The 21,474-nt window shown below is 29.4% G+C and overlaps 3 protein-coding genes across 3 annotated transcripts; 1 reads left to right on the plus strand and 2 right to left on the minus strand.

Moving 5' to 3' along the window:
* Positions 1-50: 50 nt before the first annotated feature.
* On the minus strand, positions 51-2,583 carry LOC126664908 (ferritin-3, chloroplastic). The gene is made up of 8 exons (XM_050357528.1): positions 2,202-2,583; positions 2,006-2,089; positions 1,854-1,914; positions 1,645-1,732; positions 1,006-1,067; positions 824-889; positions 400-463; positions 51-280 (listed from the first exon to the last, which is right to left on the minus strand). The coding sequence occupies exons 1-8, from the start codon at positions 2,495-2,497 to the stop codon at positions 246-248; spliced, it is 756 nt and encodes a 251-aa protein (XP_050213485.1). The 5' UTR covers positions 2,498-2,583; the 3' UTR covers positions 51-245.
* Positions 2,584-7,895: 5,312 nt separating this feature from the next.
* LOC126664719 (uncharacterized) lies at positions 7,896-10,377 on the plus strand. The gene is made up of 2 exons (XM_050357237.2): positions 7,896-8,697; positions 9,968-10,377. Exons 1-2 carry the CDS (start codon positions 7,954-7,956, stop codon positions 10,166-10,168), a joined length of 945 nt encoding a protein of 314 aa, XP_050213194.1. The 5' UTR covers positions 7,896-7,953; the 3' UTR covers positions 10,169-10,377.
* A 108-nt stretch (positions 10,378-10,485) lies between these two features.
* Positions 10,486-12,927, minus strand: LOC126664720 (uncharacterized protein At5g01610-like). Its single transcript, XM_050357238.1, has 3 exons — positions 12,685-12,927; positions 11,876-11,930; positions 10,486-11,092 (listed from the first exon to the last, which is right to left on the minus strand). The coding sequence occupies exons 1-3, from the start codon at positions 12,769-12,771 to the stop codon at positions 10,722-10,724; spliced, it is 513 nt and encodes a 170-aa protein (XP_050213195.1). The 5' UTR covers positions 12,772-12,927; the 3' UTR covers positions 10,486-10,721.
* Positions 12,928-21,474: the final 8,547 nt, after the last annotated feature.

Below are 21,474 nucleotides of genomic sequence, written 5' to 3' on the forward strand. Positions count from 1 at the left end.
CTCGGAGGATCTACAACAGCTAAACTCGAGCCTAGAACATGTGAATCAAATTCCAGACTAATTGATCCATCTTATTCTTGAATCCAAACAACTACACCATCTATATAATTGTAATATAGAAAATCAACCAATAAAAGTTCTTATCTATAACACGAAAGCTCGAAGTAACTTAGATATCATCAGCAGAAGGACATGTTGAAACGAAGAACAAATACAAGTTGCAGTCTTCATCATGCAGCATCACCCTAATTGAGTAGGGTCTGATCAAAGTGCCACACTCCTGTAACAACCCATAAACGAGCCCAAAAAATTAGAAAATGAAGAACTTGGTTTATTTCAAATGGAAAATGCCGTAAACTAAAGGAAAATGGAGATTCAACTCCGATAGATTGTGCATACCGTGGCCTTTACCGACTCTTCTTAGCTGAGCGACATATTCTGATACTTTTTTGATGTCTTCAACCTGTTACAGACCTTATAATTAGCGACCCATGATACAAAATGCGTGTTTCAAAATAATCACATAGAATTTTATTCTGTAACAATATAGATGCTTCTGTCTGAGGTGGTTATTTGATTTTCGTTTACGTAATTTGACAGAAAAAGCATGGGGTTGAATACGATTAAGAATCAATTAAATTCAGAATGCTTTGGTTTGTATCTTTATGAGTTTTTGGCATTAAGGTGGAAATCAAGCATCATATTTTGTCTTCTTATAAGAATACTTCTCATGTATTTCTTCCTTCTAAAACAGAACTTGTTTTTAAATAGCCTTTTGACTTTTAGATCAAGGAAATTAGAGAAGTGAAATTTCGAAACTCACCTGTTCGCCTAAAAATTCACTCTCAACGAAATCTGCCAATTGTGGATCGTTGTTTCTATCTGCCACCTGAGTCAAATAAAGTTTGGCGTAAGCATAGTTGCGAAACCAAAAGAAATGCTGCAGACTATTGTGAGAATATGAAATGAACTGAAGTTTTCATCTTCAAAGGCAAAGAGCCTTACGCTGTGCAAGTTTAACAGTTTCTCGTTTGTCAGCTTCTCTAATGACAATGCTAGTTCCATAGCTGCGACAAAGAATCATTGAGAGTTAAGTTAATTTGAGCACAACAAGATATAGATTACTGATCATTACCAAGTTAGCACCTCTGCCTAATAGAAGGAAGTAAAAAGATGGTATATGTAAGACAAAGATTTGATAATGTTTTTATAACTTGATGCATTTGAGACCATAGACAACGTAAATTTATACGCTGCCATAAAAATAGTGAATAATCAAAAATTAAAAGTCTATATCATGAAACAATGTGTTCTGCAATTTACAATGCAGGGAACATCAGAAAAAAGATTCAGAAACAAAACACTAGTAGACGATTGGAACGTGAGAAGCCAATCAATCTTTGTTAAGGTTGGTACAATTTAATCTCGTGCACTTCTTTACATAGAAGATGAGGCAGAGAACAAATTTATTTATATCTCGAAATGTTTTACATTTTGTTAATACTATTGTTAAAAGACTGTAAGCAAAATGTTCATATGATTCTGAAACATAAGAAGAACTATACCTTACATGCCAAATAGCTAAAGACACATAACCAAGTATCAATCAAACAACATTCTATAAAGAAATTCAGCCGACTTTACCATATAATGCATCTCCTTTCTCGACATGATCAAACTCCGAAGGAGGCGATACGATAGAATGCAACTTTACTCGCCCTCCACGGGTATTCTAGTCAAATATTGAAGAGCATAATTAGTTACTAATCAAACACATAAACAACATAAAACATTTACAGAATGCGATCACGGGGAACAAATATCTTCAAGAAATGCAAAATTGGTAAGAGTACCTGATACTGCATTAGCTTCTCAGCATGCTGTCTTTCTTCCTCACTTGACTCTTTAAAAAATCTAGTTTCAGACAACCCATTTCTCAGTTAATACAAACACATAAAAGAACTATAAACTGAAATAAACAATGTCAAAAAGAAAGTAAAATTACTTGGCTAAGCCTTTGAGGCCAACGTTATCCCTATCAAAATATGCAAACAGAGCATGGTACACATACGAAGCGTTGTACTCAACACTGTAACATAAACAACACAACCCATCAAACAAATCGTCAGCAAATCACAAAAACCAAAACCAATTATGAAAACAATCATAAAAAAACTTCAATTGATTGCAAAAGAACTGACTTGATTTGCTCGTTTATAGCAGCCTCACACTCATCCTCGAATAACTGGCGAGCAAGAGAGACATGGGGAGCAAAAGGAACCATAAAAGCCTCCTTCTTAACCTCTTCAAATGGCTGGAATATCACACCACTCACCGCCTCCAATTTACTCTCAGCCTTAGCTGAAACCAAAACGCTGCCGTTTGCTCTTCCCCTTCCCGGAAATAAATTAGCAGAAGAAGAACCAGGAGTAACACCACCATCACCCTGTAGCATCGCCGCCGCCGAAAAGGCCGAAACACTCCTTAAACACATCATTTTTAAGCTCTAGAACGGAAATTTTTCAATTGGGTATTCGAAAATGTGATTAATTAGCTGAAAACTGAAGATTATTTGGTGGCGGTGAGGGTGGTTGTGCATGAACGTATATAAGGAAATGAGAGCAGAGTTCCAGGCTGGCTGGGGTTTTTCATTACCGTTGGATTAGATTAGGATTTGACGGTTGGATGTTATCCACGTGTAGAAGGCGTGTGGCGAGCTTGTGCCTTATCTAGTGTGAATGGGATTTCGCACCAAATATTCGTTCCACGTTAACTATTTTTGTCTTTTGAACTGTCTTTCTAGAATTGATAGTTTCGTAGACTCTCTCGAGTTTGGAGTTGATTGTACTCGCGAGGTGAGGGTGACACGTGTGTGTTTCATTTGTTATTTGAACTGTTTAAGTTAGTTTAACGTTGTGGATTGTTTGTAGATAATATTTGCGAGTGGGGAATGAGGTGGATTTAGACAAAGTCTTTTTTGTCTTGTATTGAGGCCAAATTCAACGTTGGATATTTTTTGAAGAAAAACGTTTGAAATTTTGAGTAGCAGATGATGCGCTGTATATTCAATATGGGCTGCTCTGTTCTGGGCTTCGCCATTTGTCAGTTATAGGCTCACATTGATTTCAGATTTGCTCACAGAATGAAATTTAAGTTCGGTCCTGATTTAGTAGGAAAACCCATATAGGGGTCTGCATTTTCTTCGAAATTTCAATTAAACTAAATGAAAATTTAAGAATACTAAAAATTTTGAAAGCAAATTCATCAGTTGATATTTTTCGGTTTGCTTCAATTTACATTATCATTAAGAGTCTGTTTGGTTCAAATGAATTCTACAATTTTTATAAAATTTAATTGAATTTCTAAAAAATATGTATTTGGTTCAAATGAACTTTTATAATTTTAATTTGCATTTACGCTCGAAATATAATATTCAATTTATTTTATTTTATTTGAAATTAAATTCATATTTAAAATTCAAAAAATCGAACACAGAATTTCATTTTAAAATTATTTTAAAGTAAAATTCCTTTAAAAATGAAACGAAATAAAGTGAATTCTACACTAAAATTGATTCGAACATGCCCTAAAATAAAAAAAGAAATTCAATTTAGAAAAATAAAAAATTATAATTTTATATAGGTCAAATAAGAGTTGGTAATTTTAGACACGGCACGACAAGAAATTAAACGGATTTGGATTTGATGTAAATGAGTTTGGGTCATAAACGAGTCAACCCGTTTATGACACGATTAATTTCATGTCTAAATGGGTTATATACGCCTAACCCGTTTAAACACGGTTAACTAGTTTTAATTAAATATTGTTTATTTTTATAATTTAAACGTTGTTATATTCCTAATTTTAATTAAATTTTTTATATTATATATAATTAAAATAGTATTTATCTTAAAATATAGTAATAATTCTTTTAATATTATATTAAATAAATTAAAAAGTATTTAAATAATTAAACGGATTTAAACGTGTCATTTTAAACGGGTTGATTCGTTAACACGTTTACATAAACGTGTTTATACGTGTCGTACCGTATAACCCGTGTAATATATGTGTCATGTTTGGGTTTTGTATATCAAATCCGATTAATAATTGTGTTGTTTTCATGTCTAAATGGGGTTGACTCATTTATGACCTGCAGACAAGAATTGCCAAGTCTAGGCCAAATTCATCTGTAAACTGTTAACCTTTTAAAAAATTATTTATCTGTATTTTTTTCAAATTTTTGCCTTTATCTAATCTTTATACTTAATTTGTTTTGAATTTCTACATTTTTTTGGATGGAAGAAGCGTGCTTTGCACTTGCAGTGAATCGCACGTGTGATTGAATTTAAATATCTAACTAAATTGATACGATAGAAAAATGTGTCACATCATCAAACTTTAAAAAGGACCAGATGAATAAAATTTATAAATATGATGGCCCATTTAGTAAATTTTTCAAATAAAGGACTAGATAAACACTGATATGAAAGTATATGGACTTTTTATCATTTTTGATAGAAAAGTACTCTGTCCGTCCCAAATTGATAGGCAATATTTTGGATTTCTTTGTCCTAAATTATATGCAGTAATTTATTGCTTTAATGCTTAAATGGCATATATGCCCTCATTAATTGTAATATATTATATTAAAAAGAGAGAAAAACCCACTAATAAACAAAATCACCAAGTCCAATATCAACATCGATATGTATCTTAATTTTCAAACGAAATAGAGATACGACATCTAAGGAAAATCAAAACCAAACTAAAGATAGTTTAGACATTACTTGGTCAGGAGATTACGAGGGATTACACAGATCTAATAGCACATAAGAAATGTCCCGGCGTCATAAGTGTGTGATACATTCTTCTAAAATGCATAGCAGAATATACAATTCGACATTAAGTATAGGAATTAGTAAAAAAACATTTGATAGATCATAGACTTCCAATATATATATACTCTCATAGAACACTAGTTTCATTTTTACCTAAATTCTGACTTTTTGTTATTTCTTTTTATATATACTTACTTGAGTATTAGAGTGAAGAGTCGAAAATTTCTTCTGGCGTTCTTTCTGACCTCATATCTCCTTCGTTTTAGACTATTTACAGTCATCAGATCATCCCGATATCTCGGCGATTTATCTTTATATTTTAAGTAATTTAATACAAATTTAATTTATTAATATAATAGTGATAAATATGTAGAGATTATTTTAGGCTAATGGCGGAAAAAAGTCAAACCTTTACGACTTATTGTAATTTAAACCAAACTTTTTAATTTTCGTAATAATAGCCAAATCACATTTTTTTATTGCAATAATAACCAAATTTGTATTTTTTTTATTGCAAATTTAGCCACGAATTTGGTAATAATTACAAATAAAAAAATCCAATTTGTCTATTATTGTAAAAATTATAAAATTTACTTTAAATTACAAAAAGTCGTAAAAGTTCGTTTTTTTTACCATTAGGCTATTATTTTATATTCAGATACTTTTTTATGGGCAATAGCTGTTCTGGCTTGTATTGTTTTTGTCAATTATGATTTGTACCTTTTGGCAGAAAAGAAATCGAAGATAATTCACTTCATATTGTTATATTTATAGTCGATCTTTTATATTGGGCGAGATACCTTGCGTATGAGATTGAACAGTCCAAATATTATTATATATATTATTTTGAGGTGTCTGAAAATTAGAAGATTAGGATGGTAATGGAGAGGGGACCTTTTCGATCGGAATCAGAATGATAAGCTAGCTTATTGTCATTATGTGCACTGTAATGTATAAGTTTTTGGCTGCATATTCAAACTTCTGAAGACGAACATATATATATTAACATTTAAAATAAAGGCTTAATAACATTAAAAATCTAAATATGTTTGATTTTTTTTCTAAAAATTCATCAAAAAAATTTCAAATTTTTATAAATTTATCCCAATATAATAATTCATTATAGTTATAAATAATCTTTTCAATCAATTTATTGTATCGATCCCTCGGCTTATCACTATATATGTTTGATTTTTTCTATCAATTTTAAACTTCATATTGTTTGTTTTGCTTTAATCACCAAAAAATGAAAAAAAAAAATTAGAACTGAATTTTACTATTATTTTTTAATATAAAAAGTTAATTTTACAATTTTGGAAAAAAATTACAAAGAAATTAGTTTAAAAATCTAACTGAAAATTGAAATATTTAAATTAATCAAAAAAAAAATTACAACAAAATTTTAAAACTGATATAAATTTATAAATAAAAAATTATTTTTTTGTCACCATTAAATCTATAGTAAATTGGTGAAAATATAGTGGATTCCATGCATTGGTGCACAAACATTCTCCACACCACGGATTATTATTTTCTTTTGTGCTGAAATAGACTGATGAAATGGATGGAACTGTATTATATAATCAAATCGAATTTAACATACAAGACTTGTGGACAACACACGTCTCTCCACAATATATTTTACGGACATAATTGCCGTTTACTACAACAATAGATTATTTTTGAGATAAAATTATTTTTCTATACATGATTAATGTTTATTTATCTTTAATTTTTTTAGACATACATCAATAGTATGTTTGATTTAAATGAATTTTCATAAAAGAATATAAGAACAGTTACTTTTTTATTAAGTTAGGTTAAAGTAACTAAGTTTCGTTTATGAAATATGTTTATCAGGAAAAAAATTAAAATATTCAAAATTCGAAATGTTATTAGAAAAAGAAAAAAAACCTTTTGAGTTTGAAAAACTTTTTGTAATTGTCAAAAACATATTTTAGTTCAGTCATGAACTCTTTTCACATAAAATGATACAAATTTAGTTAACTATTAAAAATAGATTATAGTATTTAGAAACTATTATTTATATATAATCTTTTTTTATTAATAAAGAAGATGATATAACAATAATTATTGTAATTATTAACAAATTAAAGAAAAAATAAATAAATGTTCAGGATTTATAGTTGTATAGTTTCTATTTGTTATGATGTTGCTCTTGAAATTTCTGGAGAAAAAATATATCTTTTTGTTGAATATGAAGTTGCTTTGTCTGCCATTAATATGTTAAAGCAAGGCTTCTTGCCATTCAGACTATACGTTATACAAAGGGTTACTCGCATAAGGTTTTTTGTTTTTTCGTGTTTTTTAACAACATACTCCCATAAGTTTAGGTTCATATTGATGTTTCCCCCTTAAAATATTATTAATTATTAGTTTTTATGTTAATATATATTTTTATAAAATAAAATTAAAATATAAAAAGATGTTAATTAAAAAAACAGTACTCCCTCCGTCCCGTTTAAGAAGTCCCATATTCCATTTTGTGATGTCCCATTTAAAATGTCCCATTTAAAATGTCCCATTACTATTTTTAGAATATTTTTCCAATGAATACCTTATTTTACCCTTTTTTTAGTTATCTTAAAAGAACTCTATGGAAAATTCCACTATCATTAATAGGAGCAAAACATGAAAAAACATAAAAAGATAATAATAATTAATGTTTTCTTAATCTATGTGTAAAGTCAAATGAGACTTCTAAAATGGGACGGAGGGAGTAATTTCGAACTTAAATTCATAAAAAACAATAGTAATTAACTTTTACATTAAATTTAGGGTATTTAAATTTAAATTTAAAAATAGTAATGATTAACTTTTATATAAATAAATATAAATAATATTATTAACTAGTGATTAACCTTTAGAGTCTATTAGATATTCAATAGACTCCTTAAAACACTAGAACTTTTTAATTTAATAAATTTCTTAATTTTTAATTAGTTATATAAAATATAAAAAAAAAATTAGAACTCCAACGTGTTATTGATTTGTTATATAAATATAATATGTGGAATAATTATTCTTCCTTTAATATAAGAGTCAATTATTTCATCTTCAATTCACTTCCCACTCTCGGGAGCACACACCAATGGCCACTGATGCCTCCCCAAAATATCGGACGTCCGATCTCCACCACTCCGATATCTCCGTTTCCCACGACGGACTTCACTTCTATCAATACATGATAGCCGGTTCTGTAGCCGGCTCAGTCGAACACATGGCCATGTTCCCCGTCGACACACTCAAAACCCGCATGCAAGTCCTCACAGGCTCATCATACCCGACTCAAACCATCGGAGTCCGTCAAGCTTTCGGGTCTATATTAAAACTCGAAGGTCCAGCCGTATTCTACCGCGGCGTCGGAGCCATGGGACTGGGAGCTGGACCGGCGCACGCAGTTTACTTCTCAGTCTACGAGCTTTGCAAGCAGTTTTTATCGCCGAATAACTCGGTTTCTCACGCTGTTTCGGGTGTTTTTGCGACGGTGGCGAGTGATGCAGTGTTTACTCCGATGGATATGGTGAAGCAAAGGTTGCAGTTGAAGAGTAGTCCGTATAAGGGCGTTGGTGATTGTGTTAAACGGGTGTTTTTAGAGGAAGGAGCTGCGTCGTTTTATAGGTCTTATAGGACTACGGTTATTATGAATGCGCCTTTTACGGCGGTTTATTTTGCTACTTATGAGGCCGCTAAAAGGGGTTTGATGGAAGTTTCGCCGGAGAGTGCTGACGATGAAAGGTTGGTCGTTCATGCTAGTGCCGGTGCTGTTGCCGGTGGTTTAGCTGCTGCTATTACAACTCCACTTGATGTTGCTAAAACACAGTTGCAATGTCAGGTAATTACCGGAAAGAATCAGTTTAGTTTTACTTGTGTGCTCTAGCTCAATGTTGATGTGTCTTTATAAGTGTGAAATTTTCACTTATGGTGCCTAGATTTCCTTATCTCTAATTTTGCAGTACCTAAATTTCACCTTAGAATTAAAAATTTAAAATATGTTTTTTAAAAAATTTATATCTTGTAGATATTTAGGTGACCATTATATTACTTTATTTTAATAGTAGAAATTTATTAACGGAAGGTAAGTAAAATTATAATTTAAATATATTATAAGTATGAATTAAAATCTAAATATTGCATAGAGGAACGAATAAAATTCAGATATCACAATTAAAATATCTCCCCTTTTAAGTTGGTTTCTACTGTTCTTCTTTGCATTTCAGTTTGTGGGTTAAATATATAGGTGGTGACTAAACTTATAGTTTGTCTTAGATTAGTTTTTAAACTTTAGTTTACTAGTTTTTTTGGCCACGTGCTACGCACGTTAACGATATATATATGACCCGTTATTTAATATTATAATTGTATATTTTTTTAATAATATATTATTATTTAAATTTTATTAGACTTGTATTTTTTTATTTGTTTTGTTTAATTATTTTATAAAATTTTAATTTCTTTTATTGGAAATGTTAAAAAGTTAGAATTAAGCAATAGATTTAATGTTGATGTTATTGTTATTAAAAAAATAATAATATGATTGAAACATATTTATATTATTTTTCATTGTAAATAACTAATAAATATAAAATATCAAAACTTTAACACAAATATTATAATATGATTATTTAATATTAATGAAACTCGTCATATTCTTTTATATATAGTGATATATCTGTGCAATTCCTATTAGAATTAGGAATTTAACATATAATAATAGTTGTTGCACAATTCCTTTTAGGATTAGGAATTTATAACATAATGGTAGTTACTTAGGAATGTCATCTTTCTATTTGTTAAGTACAAATATGTCAAGGGTATTTTTGTCCGTGAATGGAAGTGTTCCCCCCGCGAATACACTTTTATATTTGTTATAGATATAGATATAGATACTTTTTCACACCATATCTTTAACTTTTATTTTAGATAAAAATATTTTCAATTTTTCCGACAAACTTAAATAGACGTGTCAATCGGCTGAATTATTATATCTTAAAAACATCACCAAATTTATATTGCATTCTTGAAGTGCATTCTAGACTCCAGTATAACTATTTGATGAAATGGTGGATGCTTCAATATTAATCTCTCTGTTGTTGGTTGAACAGGGTGTGTGTGGGTGCCGAAGATTTTCGAGTAGTTCAATCGGAAATGTTGTAAAAACGATAGTGAAGAAGGATGGATACCATGGGCTAATGAGAGGATGGGTTCCGAGGATGCTCTTCCATGCTCCGGCCGCTGCTATCAGCTGGTCCACTTATGAATCTGCAAAAGCCTTCTTCGAGAAACTTAATTCTAATCAACAATAACTCATCTATCAATTGCATATATCTGAAAACACTTCATGAACTCTATTCATGGATGATGTGGTGAAATTTATTTAAGAATTAAGCCAAAAAGAATAAAGCATTGTATAAAAGGACAATTATCTGATCTACGCACTTGGAGTCTTGGATAGCTGTATGTATCAATAATTATACAAGATTAGCTAATTGTTTTTGCTTCTTGAGTCGCTAAATTTGTTTTTCAACTTTACTAATATCATTATATGCATATAATGCATAAATTCACCATTAATGAAAATAATGGTTTACATGGAGTGAGTGTACATACAACTTCAAAAGTATTTCTAAATAAATTCTAGATATAATATATTAAAATGTGAAAGAAACCAAGTATTTGATCTCTGAGTGATGAAGACCAGTACAGCAATTGGGGAAACACATTATATTGCAGCCACATACATATAAAATTCAACTAAGCTCATCGTCATACAACGAATAAGGCAATCAAAACAGTTCAGAAGCAAAGAAACGAGTTATTCACAGCAAATAATATACCTATGAAGCACTTTTGATCACTTCAGAACTTCTCTATACTCACTCCATCTCTGAGGACCTCGTAAGCCTCTCTTTTTCTAGTCTTCTTCATCCCAGCTGTGAAATGAAGCTTTGGTCCATCGGAAGTGATACAAGTCAGTTTAACCCAAATCATAACCTTTGTCTTCATTCCCTCTATATCAGCTAGTTTCCCTTTCTCCAAATACGCATTTATGGTGGTCAAAAAACGTAGAACAGATGAATCCTTATATCCAACTTCACAAATTTCGGGAACAAAGACAGTAAGCTTTCCTGTATCTGGATTAAATTCATAATTGGTAGCATCTCGGGGAAAGATCCCTATAGGCAAGTCGTACTCCTTGAGCAGTTCTGGCAATGGCTTTTGCATTTTCCCTGCCCAAAAATTGTTATTTTGTTCATTAAATGCTAAAGCTGGTGAATCCACATTACTTCCTAAAGCAGAAATCAGCGACCCATTACATCAATCGGACCAACATTTTCAAGGGCACCATATATGCATGTCATGAAAATACGGGAGATGAAAACCTAAAATCATAACTCTATGGATGCATAGACTAAAATCAAATCTTATCTCAATAAACTCAGAAGGATTTTTCTCAACTGATTTACCGGACATCTTCCAAACTAAGGTTTTTATTGGCAATTGAAACTATTCCTTTCTGGAACAATGAAACATTTTTTCCAACCAAAAAATTAAATGATATTGTATCCCGGATGTTTTTCTACAGACTATGATTTCAAATTGAGGATAGGGACAAATCAACGAGGAAGCAACTGAACAGCATGAGATAAGACCAACAAGCTGCAGTATTTACTATTTAGTCTAATTTCTGAAGTACAATATATGTCAGGTAAATTTGAGCTTATTTTAAAGGCTCTATAGATGATATTAACAGAAAAGTCGCAAAGGTGGTCACTTCAAAGAGCAGGTAACAAAGCATATTCATACATCTTAGGATTATCATTAAAATTTGGAAGGTATATATTCTGTGAACGCAGATATAGTATAATAAACAAATTAAGCATCGTACTTTGAATTGCACATTGAAAATGATAATAACTTAGTTTAGACCTGGTAATTACCACAGTAAACAAAGCTTGAGGAGAAGAGAAGAAATCGCAAAAAGAAGAAAGCAAATGAATGAATCAACCAACCTTTCATTTTGTTGACAATCCATTTGGCTCCTCCTTCGATACTGCTTGACAGTGACTGATAACAGGAGAAAAAAGATAGACATGAAAAATACATCAATTATTAATACAGACACGAAAGAGCTTGCAAGTTTAAGCTATGATACATAACCAAGACAAATATATTTTGTCTTTCCGATTAGAAGTTGGAAAATGCTTCTACGCCCCACTTTTGAATTACACATTTTTATTAACATTGTAGAATGATTTCAAAGAGTAACATTACACATTCTATCAAAAAAAAAAGTAACATTACACATGACAGCAGTATTTTTCAAAACTAATTATACATTCTCATCAAATTCCATCCCAACCAGTTACTTAATCTGAAATTATTGTCATACATGCTATCGATCACCACAACTACGGCCATAGAAAGTAATAACGATAATATCAATATTTTACTAAATTAATAGATTCTACTTCTTCCAATGTTTTAACACCATCATTAAAGTCTAAAGCTAAAAGCAGAACATTTCTTTCAACAAAAATGTAAAACACACGTAAATCATTTATTATCACCAAAATCTTAAAATATGATCTTTTATTCGTAATCATATAGCAACTAAATGAAATACACAGCACACACACCTTCAATTCAAATTTTTTCTAACAGGCATTCAAAATGTTCACAAAAAACCCTAATTTTGTTAATTCCTGATAGATATTATATATTCACAAAAGGAATTGAAACGAACCAGATCAAATTATAAATCGAACAATAAACAAAATTAACTATCCAGAAAAGGAATTGAAATGAAATTGAAAATTACGTTGATATCGTCGCCGACGGAATTGAATTCTTTGTTAGCCTTCTGGCCTAACCAATAAGATCCAACCTTGTTCAATATCTGATCCATTTTTACAAAATTATTTTCTTCGTCTTCTCAAATTCTTAGAGGAATTAGCCAAACGAATGATTTTACAATTTTCTTTCTGTTCTTCTGTAATTCAGGAATTGACCGACTCTCTCTGGAGACGAATTCCTTCAAGAGAGGCAGAAATGTCCTCTTACCGTATCCAATCCATTTCAATTTTTTTACGAGTCAAAAGCTCAATTTAGCCCATATATTTGTATAGATACTTCACTTAAACTCTTAAATTTAATTTCATATATATACATAGATATTTTTGTTTTTTAGTGATTGTGAAGAGTTATTTAAATAAGTTTATTTCACCCCTTCAGCTTGTACAAAAGATCAAAAGAATTTAAGTTGATGATTTTGAATCAACAAATTTATAATTTGGTAAAATTGGGTGGTAAGCATAAACCGAACCAGACCAACAAACCGAGCCAAACGAACCAATATTTGTTGTTTGGTTCGATTGTTTGGTGAAATTGATGCAGTTAGGTTGAAAAATAGGGAAAGTTAGGAGTTCAGTTAATGATTTAGTTTAAGATATTGAATAACCGAACCAACCGAAAAATCAAATCCATATGCGATGTCCTTTTGTATATATTTTACCTATCCTACGCGACGTCTTTCCCCCCTAGTATTTATATCCTTCTTAAAAACCCTAAATTTAAAACTCATTTTGTCCTCTCTCTCTCTCTAAATCAACAGCCGGTCTCATTCCTCATATATCTCAACTCGTTCGTGAAAATCCCTAGATTTTACCTCTCACTCTCTCACTCGGCCTCTCACTCAGCCTCTCACGAAGTCTTAAACCTAACAAATCTTAGTTTTTGTTTAGTCATAATCAATTTTTCTCAATTTATTTGCGCTTTGATTCGATGAAAATCCATGATTTTAAGCTTTATTTTTTATGGAAATATATATTTATTTCATTAATCTCTCAATCTCTTACTGAGTTCTTGTTACTGATATGAGTTATTTTCTTTATCTTCTGTATTTTAGAGGTTTCAATTCATGGTTTATATTTTAACGATTGTTTTGTTCCCTGTTTGATATTGTATATTTCTTTCTTTCATGTTCAAAACTGGGATTTCTGAATACAATACAGGTAATAGTTTGTTCTTTTTCTCTTTGATTGTTCTTTTATTATCTGTTTTTTGGGTGTATATTCCGTTTCTTCACCTGGTATTGTGTATTTTTTTCTTCCATATTCAAAAATGGGGATTTGCGGAAACCCCTTACTTTACAAGTAATTTTTTATATTTTTATTCTTTTGTTTGTTCGTAATTTTTTTAGTTTTCATGTTTGTTTATATGATGATTTTTCCTTTCTCTTTTGTATGGGTTTATCTGAAAAGATTCACTCACTGAGTGAATCATTAGTGGTAGTGGTGGAAGCCCTTTGATTTCTTGGCCCTGTTATGACTTTGATCTCATCTTATAGCAGTCTGCTTACCTCCAGTTAGTTGGTTGTTTGCATCTATTTTTTGGGTATGAGGTTATCTCCAACCCACTCTAGAATTAAAATTTTATTTTTTAGAAATAGAGTAAGTTTTTCTCTAACCACAAACTCTATCTCTAACTCTAAATAAGTTTGTTTCCAACCACAAACTCTATCTCTAACTCTAAAAGAATATTTTAAAAACTACACTATTTTGTTATTTTAACTTAACTCAAATTGAAACTATTTTTACATTTTCATCCTAAAAACAAAAACACATAATTTTTATCAATAGTAAAATAATAAAATTTAAATAAATATTTTTACTATATAATAATATATTTTATTAAATAAAATTGAATAAAAATTAATATTTTTAATATGTAAATTAAAAATTATATTTGAATAAACACACATACTAAATATTACACAAAAATAAAAAAGATGCAATAATAATAAAAAATTATTCAAAAATAATATATGCAATTTTTTATTATTTAATTTTATTAGTAGTCATATAAAAAATATTATAATAAAGATATGAAATTATAATATTTGAATATACTATTTTATATTAGGATTTAATTGTATAAATTAAAGTTAATGGATTAAATAAGTAATTTGTAAAATCGAAAAAGTACAAACGAACCCTTATAGAGTAGTAAAACTCTACAGGTACAGTTAATTATTTAAAATTTTAAAAAAAGTGAGTTTGATTAACTTTTAATGATGGGACCTAACTCATTTTTAGAGTTGGGTTGGAGATATTTTGATATTTAGATCGTATTACTTGTTGTCTTGATGATGTTATAATTGTTATTTTGTGATTGATTATGATTGGTATTTGCTCTTTGGTGTTGGTGGATTGGTTGGAAGCTTTATTGATTTATATACTCTTTCATTTGCTCACGTAAATGTCGGACTCTAAACAACAAGAAGTTGCTACTATTGGTGGTGATAGGGTCGATGGCTCACCTCCTGAGTTACCCCCATTATCTCAGCAACAACAACATATTGTTGTTGCTGAGGGCTCATCTCAGCCCTCTCAGCAGCAGTAGGATCTTCTATTTTTATTCGTTTTCCATTTTGTTTATGTAGATTCTTGACTCATTTAAGACCTTTTAGCATTTATTCAAGTTTCAGCTCACGTTCTTGGAGATTTAAAGGTTTTCTATCTTCTTTCGAAGTATATTAGCAGTGAAACCGTGGTTAATAGAAATTACGAGGTGCGATTGGTGTCAGAGAATTCTTAACACTTGAATTCATTCTGTTTTTAGGCACCTGTCAAATTTGTATTTTTAGATTTTTATTGCTGTTTCATTTTTTGTCATAAACTGATTATAGATTTCAGTTGTTTTCATTTTTGTAGTTTTGATCTACGATTTATTTGAATGTTCAGATATATTCGGTTAATTCTGTTAACATATCTACTGTTTGAAAAAATGATGATTATAAGAAAATAGCTGTTTTTTTAATACAATTAGAAAATGAAATAGCAAAAATTATCTGAAGCACATAGATGATTAACCTTTTCTAAAAAAATGAACCAATTAAACATGATTATTAATTATTTTTTTGACTGAGACGGATCTACTTACTTATTAGTGAAGGTTAACAGGAATTAATTTAGATATAGTATTTATTTTTAACTCAACCCACTGTAGTCCGAATTCAATGCAGGACCTCTGAATTATTAGGTAGTTTTTTTTTTGGTAAGTCCATTCGGTTTCCAAGGCTTCGCCTTGACTAATTCGGATCCGATTCGCGTCGCGCACCTGGCATGGTGGGTGAGTCTGTCAGTGGGAATTTTTTGCATTCACAAGGACTCGAACCCGAGACATTGCTTAAGCGATACCAAGCCGCTTACCACTTGGACCAACTCCCATCGATAATTATTAGGTAGTTAATATTGCATTATGTTGTCTTCATAATCAAAATTGAATTTATAAACAGATAAGTTGAAATTGTTGAATACATATCTTAGGTATTTATATAAAAAAAAAGTGGGTTAAGTGCAGACGTTTTAAATGTCAAGTGGAAGGAGAAGCCAGACGGTGATATTATTAATAATATTAGAGGATAATTGAGATATAAAAAAAATTGAACAGCATTAATAGAGGATAATTGAGATATAAAAAAAAATTGAACAGCTCTAATGCTGGAGTAGTACTAGTTTACTTTTTGGAACAGAAACTTGTAAATAAATTTAGAACTTCAAATGTCGGTCCAAATCATACTTATTGCAATTTCCATTTTGTCAACTTCAACACAACAATTAGCTATTTAAAAAAAAAAAATTAAAAACTGATTGATCAACTACTTATAAATTTTGATATTTAAAAAACATATCCCATTTTTTTTATAAAAACTACTTATGTTCTAAATTTATAAGAACTATTTCAAATTTTTTATTTCAAATTATAGACATTAATTTTTTTTTAGTTTTTTTTATAATTGGAGAGGGAGAGCATTTGTGGGAGGAATCGAACCCACATCCTAGCAATTTGCTGTTTATCACTTATAACATTTGAGTTAAAACTCAATGTCAAATAGACTCTTATTTATTATAGGGAATATATCGGAAAAATAACAAAAATCACAAAAAGATAAAAATTATTACTACATTAAATGAGGATAAACATGGTATTTTTTCATGTATTAACTCATTTTATCTTGAGAATTTAAATTCCTCAATATCTGTGTTTGTCATGAACTGCTTATCAACTCCGTAAATACATGCTGTGCTAAAATATGAGCTACCATACAAGTTTTTCTATTTTCATGAAGAAAATTTGACACGTATTGCTCGATTTAAAACAGTTTTGTTCTATCTGACTAATGTTATTACAATTCAAACAAATATTGTTGAAGGCATCTATAACCTTTAAATCAAAGGGAATTAGATTGTCTTCCATTGTCATGATAATACCATCTCTGATCACACAACTGCTACAGTTAGCAGCTCTACCTTCATTATATCAGTCTCTAACCGCCGTTTTTGTATTATGTCTATTCTCATTAAGATTATCCATCAATATTCATGCAAAACACACATATACTTGGTGGAATTATCGTAAAATGATGATTTTAATTATTACAGAGATCGAACTTTCATGAAAAGCAAACTTCAACATCTCCATCTCTGAAAATAGAAAATAAATTATTCTTAATTAGATTAGATTAGATCTATTCTAATTAAGACACTAGGTTAGAAAAAAAATCTAAATCTAGACCAAAATTAGTCAAGAGATAAATTTTATTCAAATTAAAAGCAAAAAAACCTTTAAACAGATTTAAATATTTGGATCTATGGAGATGGGGAGGTGATTTTTGGCTATTCTAAGAAGCTTGCTAGGGTGTTGAGAGAGTTTCTTTCAAAAGAGCGGCTGGGATTTTAGTTGGCTATAGTTATTGAACTAGACGTTTTTCCTTACAACATCTTCATTGCAAGTGCTCTACTTTGTGTTATTTTTAGCACAAAATATAGTAAAATGCTATTTTTAACATAAATTTTAAATTTGAGCTCCAGTGCATATTTCTATATTAAGTGACAAATTAATAATTTTATACTGATTTTTATTTTTATGCAAAAAACGTAAAATATTTATGAGAAATTTTAAATTTTACTTATTTAGTCCCTTTTCAAAGTTTATTATTTAATAGGTCTATACATCAATTATTTTCTATTTAATGGGTCTTTTAATGGACGAACAGTGTAAGCGTATTGGTTAGTCGCGATTAAATGATTAACAATTTCCACATAAATATTACACAAGATGCCTATACTTTTAATTTTGTTTGTTTATCTGGTCTCTTCTTCAAGTTTTTCTATTCAATAGGCCTTAGTATTTTTTGTATGTTTGGTCCCTCCTTCAAATTTAATTATGTTATTTACTTTATCAGCATGTCGAGTTAGATGGAAATTTAAATTCAGGCTCATGTACGTTTTACGGAAAATGTAATGCATATTCTTTTCCGTTTGAATGTTTGATTCGTTCAAACGGAATGCAGACGGCTAATCACAAATCACAATCCATGCACGAGAAACTTGATGAAAAAAGTGTGGAAATGGAAATCTGCAGGAAGGGACCCAAATTAAAAAAATGGGACCCTAAGCAGAGACCACTAGCCACAAATAGCAGCCTGTGAAGATCATGTTCTAAAAAGATTACAGCAAATGGCTCCTACAACTTGCACACAACACACAAGATCAAAATGCATACTATTAATTAAAGAATCACAAGAAAAGCAATACTAAATTAAAGAATCTCTCTCGTAAATCTATTTCTTTTTATTTGTCTGGATATTGAACATCAAATTTGAATAGTAAACTAAGCAACTTGGTGTTTCTTTTTATTTATATAATTAGGATTGCCTGCAGGGTCAGTTTTTAATGCTTATCTTATCCTTCTGCTTACGCCTCTCCTTCAACTTGTTCATCCCAACCACCTTTTTCCTTCTTTTTCACAACATTTCACATTGTTTTTCGTTGTTACAACTCATCGTATCAAATACAGATTAATTATCGGGTTATCATTCCGAGCGAGGAAAGAAAATGACTCGAAAACCCTTATCATATGTTACCAGATTAAGAAATATTCTTCTTGTTTATATTCTTTTGAACCATTATTGAAACCTAATGATATACCAAGATAGGAACTATGAGATAATTTAGTGATCTTATGTTAATAACAAATTAAAGTGTATATTAGATATAGAATGTTATTAAGAATTTACTTTTTCGAGTTTAACAATTAATGTAAATGAAAATATATAAAGTGGACCACTTGCTATTTGAAAGTACATGCATGAAATGAAATATTTCAAACATTAATTCATCCCTCCATTTTAGCTTCATGGACGACTTTCTTCATCTTACTATCTTAGTCTATGTTGTTGAACAAATTGATGGAAAAATGAACCACTTGATCAAAAGTTTGATTCACAAAACATAATAATGAGTATCTAATGCTAGAACCTACATCCTCATATATATGTATATAATTTTTATTATATAATTCTAACCTAATATATGCAAAGTTCAAGTATATATAGACATATATGCACTAAATTTTCTTTTTATTTATTTAATCTTTCATCAAATTTATGATTCAATTTCAATCCAAGAAATCATCCAATCTTTTTATTTAATATGGTACTAGTTAGTCTAGTAAATTGATTTGTTTATAAATGAAGAAATTGACGCCTATAAAAAAAACAAGGGAAATTAACATATCAAATAATGAAAATAAATATTCAATAAAAAAATGAAAATACATTTTTCTAACATTAAGGAGTAGGGATGCTTATATGTCACGATCTTAACAGAAAATTGTCCAAAGTTTTATACCATTTAATTGAGGAATTGATAAACTCATGCAAAATATAAGCAATGATTTTAAATTCATATCAAACCGGTCGGTCCAGTCAATCAACTGCAAGACTGATTTGGTATGCGTGGCCGCATATTGAAACTGTGAGTTTACAGTTCGGAATTAATGGTTCACGGTACGTAATTGATGGTTCACAGTTCCACAAAATATAACCGACCAATCATGGAGCCAGTTTAGGCCGATTTCAAAAATAAAATAAAACAATTATTTATGAACTTAAATTTAAACTCTTAAAATCATATTAAAATTGAAATTACACTTTAATATAAATAAATAATTATATTTAAAATTGAAAAATATAATATAATTTACCCTACACTTTAGCAATTAATTTTAGGCCTAATGGTATATTAAATCAAAACCTTTACGGGTTGTGGTAATTTTATAAAAACAATTGAATAATTTTAACATTTCATTGCAATTGTAGCCATTTTTTCAATTAATTTAATTTTTTTCAATTTTACTTCATTCACTACTAGAAAACTGCATTTTACCAACAGATTTTTCCGTTGCTAAAGGCTGAAATCCGTCTGTAAATTAAGTTTTCCGTTGGTAAAAGACTAAAATCCGTCGTTAAATCAAAAAAATTTCGTCGGTAATTCTCTATTTTCTTGTAGTGATTATAATACATATTAGTTTCGTTTGTCCTTTTTGGTTATTTTTAACTTCAAATTTGTTTGTGTTTTTGCTCCAATCATCGAAAAAGTTAGAGAGTTTATAATTAGAATTTAATGTTGTTTTATTTTTTTTAATATTAGAAGTTAAATTTTTAAGTTTTAAAAAATGGATTATTTTGGAGACGTTAATTTATAATTTCAACAAAAAGTCGTAATAATTATATTGATTGAAAAAACATTTTGCTAAAATCATAACAAAATGTTAGTTTAGAATATTATTATAAAAATTAAAAGTTTAGGATAAAATTACAACAATCCGCAATTTTTTTGATTTACTTTGCTAATTGGCCTTAATTTTATAATAAACATATATTGGTATAACAATAAAATAAAATGCATGGTTAATATTCAAAATAAATGATAAATTTTAGTAATTAATATTGTATATATGATAGAATATTATAAATAAATAAATAATATCTTACGTATATGGTAGGATATATTAAAAATAAAAAAAGCTCAGTATTTTAACTAATATGTATTAAGTAGTTTAAAAAAAAATTAATTTAGTTGAACATGCGGTTATGGTTTCAGAAAAAATTGAACCGGTCTGGAACCAACTGGCCCCTATTTCTAACAACTTTGATTCAATTATAAGTTTTTTCTCAGTTTCAGGCCAGTTTTGACCAAATTTAGTTTGGTTCGGAAACAAACCGACACGTAACTACGTACTCTATGATTTTGGTTCTTCTCTAAATTAAATATATAGTTCAACCTCTGTAAACAGAAAAAGAATTAAAAAATTAAAAAATATTGAACCGATTAAACTATAAATCATCAAATTATTTATTTACTTGTTAAAGTATCATTCATTTACACTAATATTTCAATTTATTTCCTAATTATATGCGTTTAAATTTTGAATATGTAAATTCATTTAAAACTAAATAAATATACATATTATATATATTGTCTAAACATATTTATTTATTATTAAAATAGTTGAACCGATTGACTCATAAATCGATAGTTCCGATTCAATTTTTAAAACACTTGGTATTATTAATTTTTCAACATTAAAAATAGGTAACACTAATTGTTTGAGGGTTTCAAATTTGAATTGCAAATTGAACCAATTCAAATATTTGAGGGTTAAATTGATACTTTGAATAAGACCAAGTTGGCCTTTTTGTTCATGATTTTTCCCCTCATATCACATGAGTTTTCATTCATTAAACCCATTCTTCTTCTTTCTC

This window comes from Mercurialis annua, linkage group LG1-X, assembly GCF_937616625.2.
Source record: "Mercurialis annua linkage group LG1-X, ddMerAnnu1.2, whole genome shotgun sequence".
Lineage (NCBI taxonomy): Eukaryota > Viridiplantae > Streptophyta > Magnoliopsida > Malpighiales > Euphorbiaceae > Mercurialis > Mercurialis annua.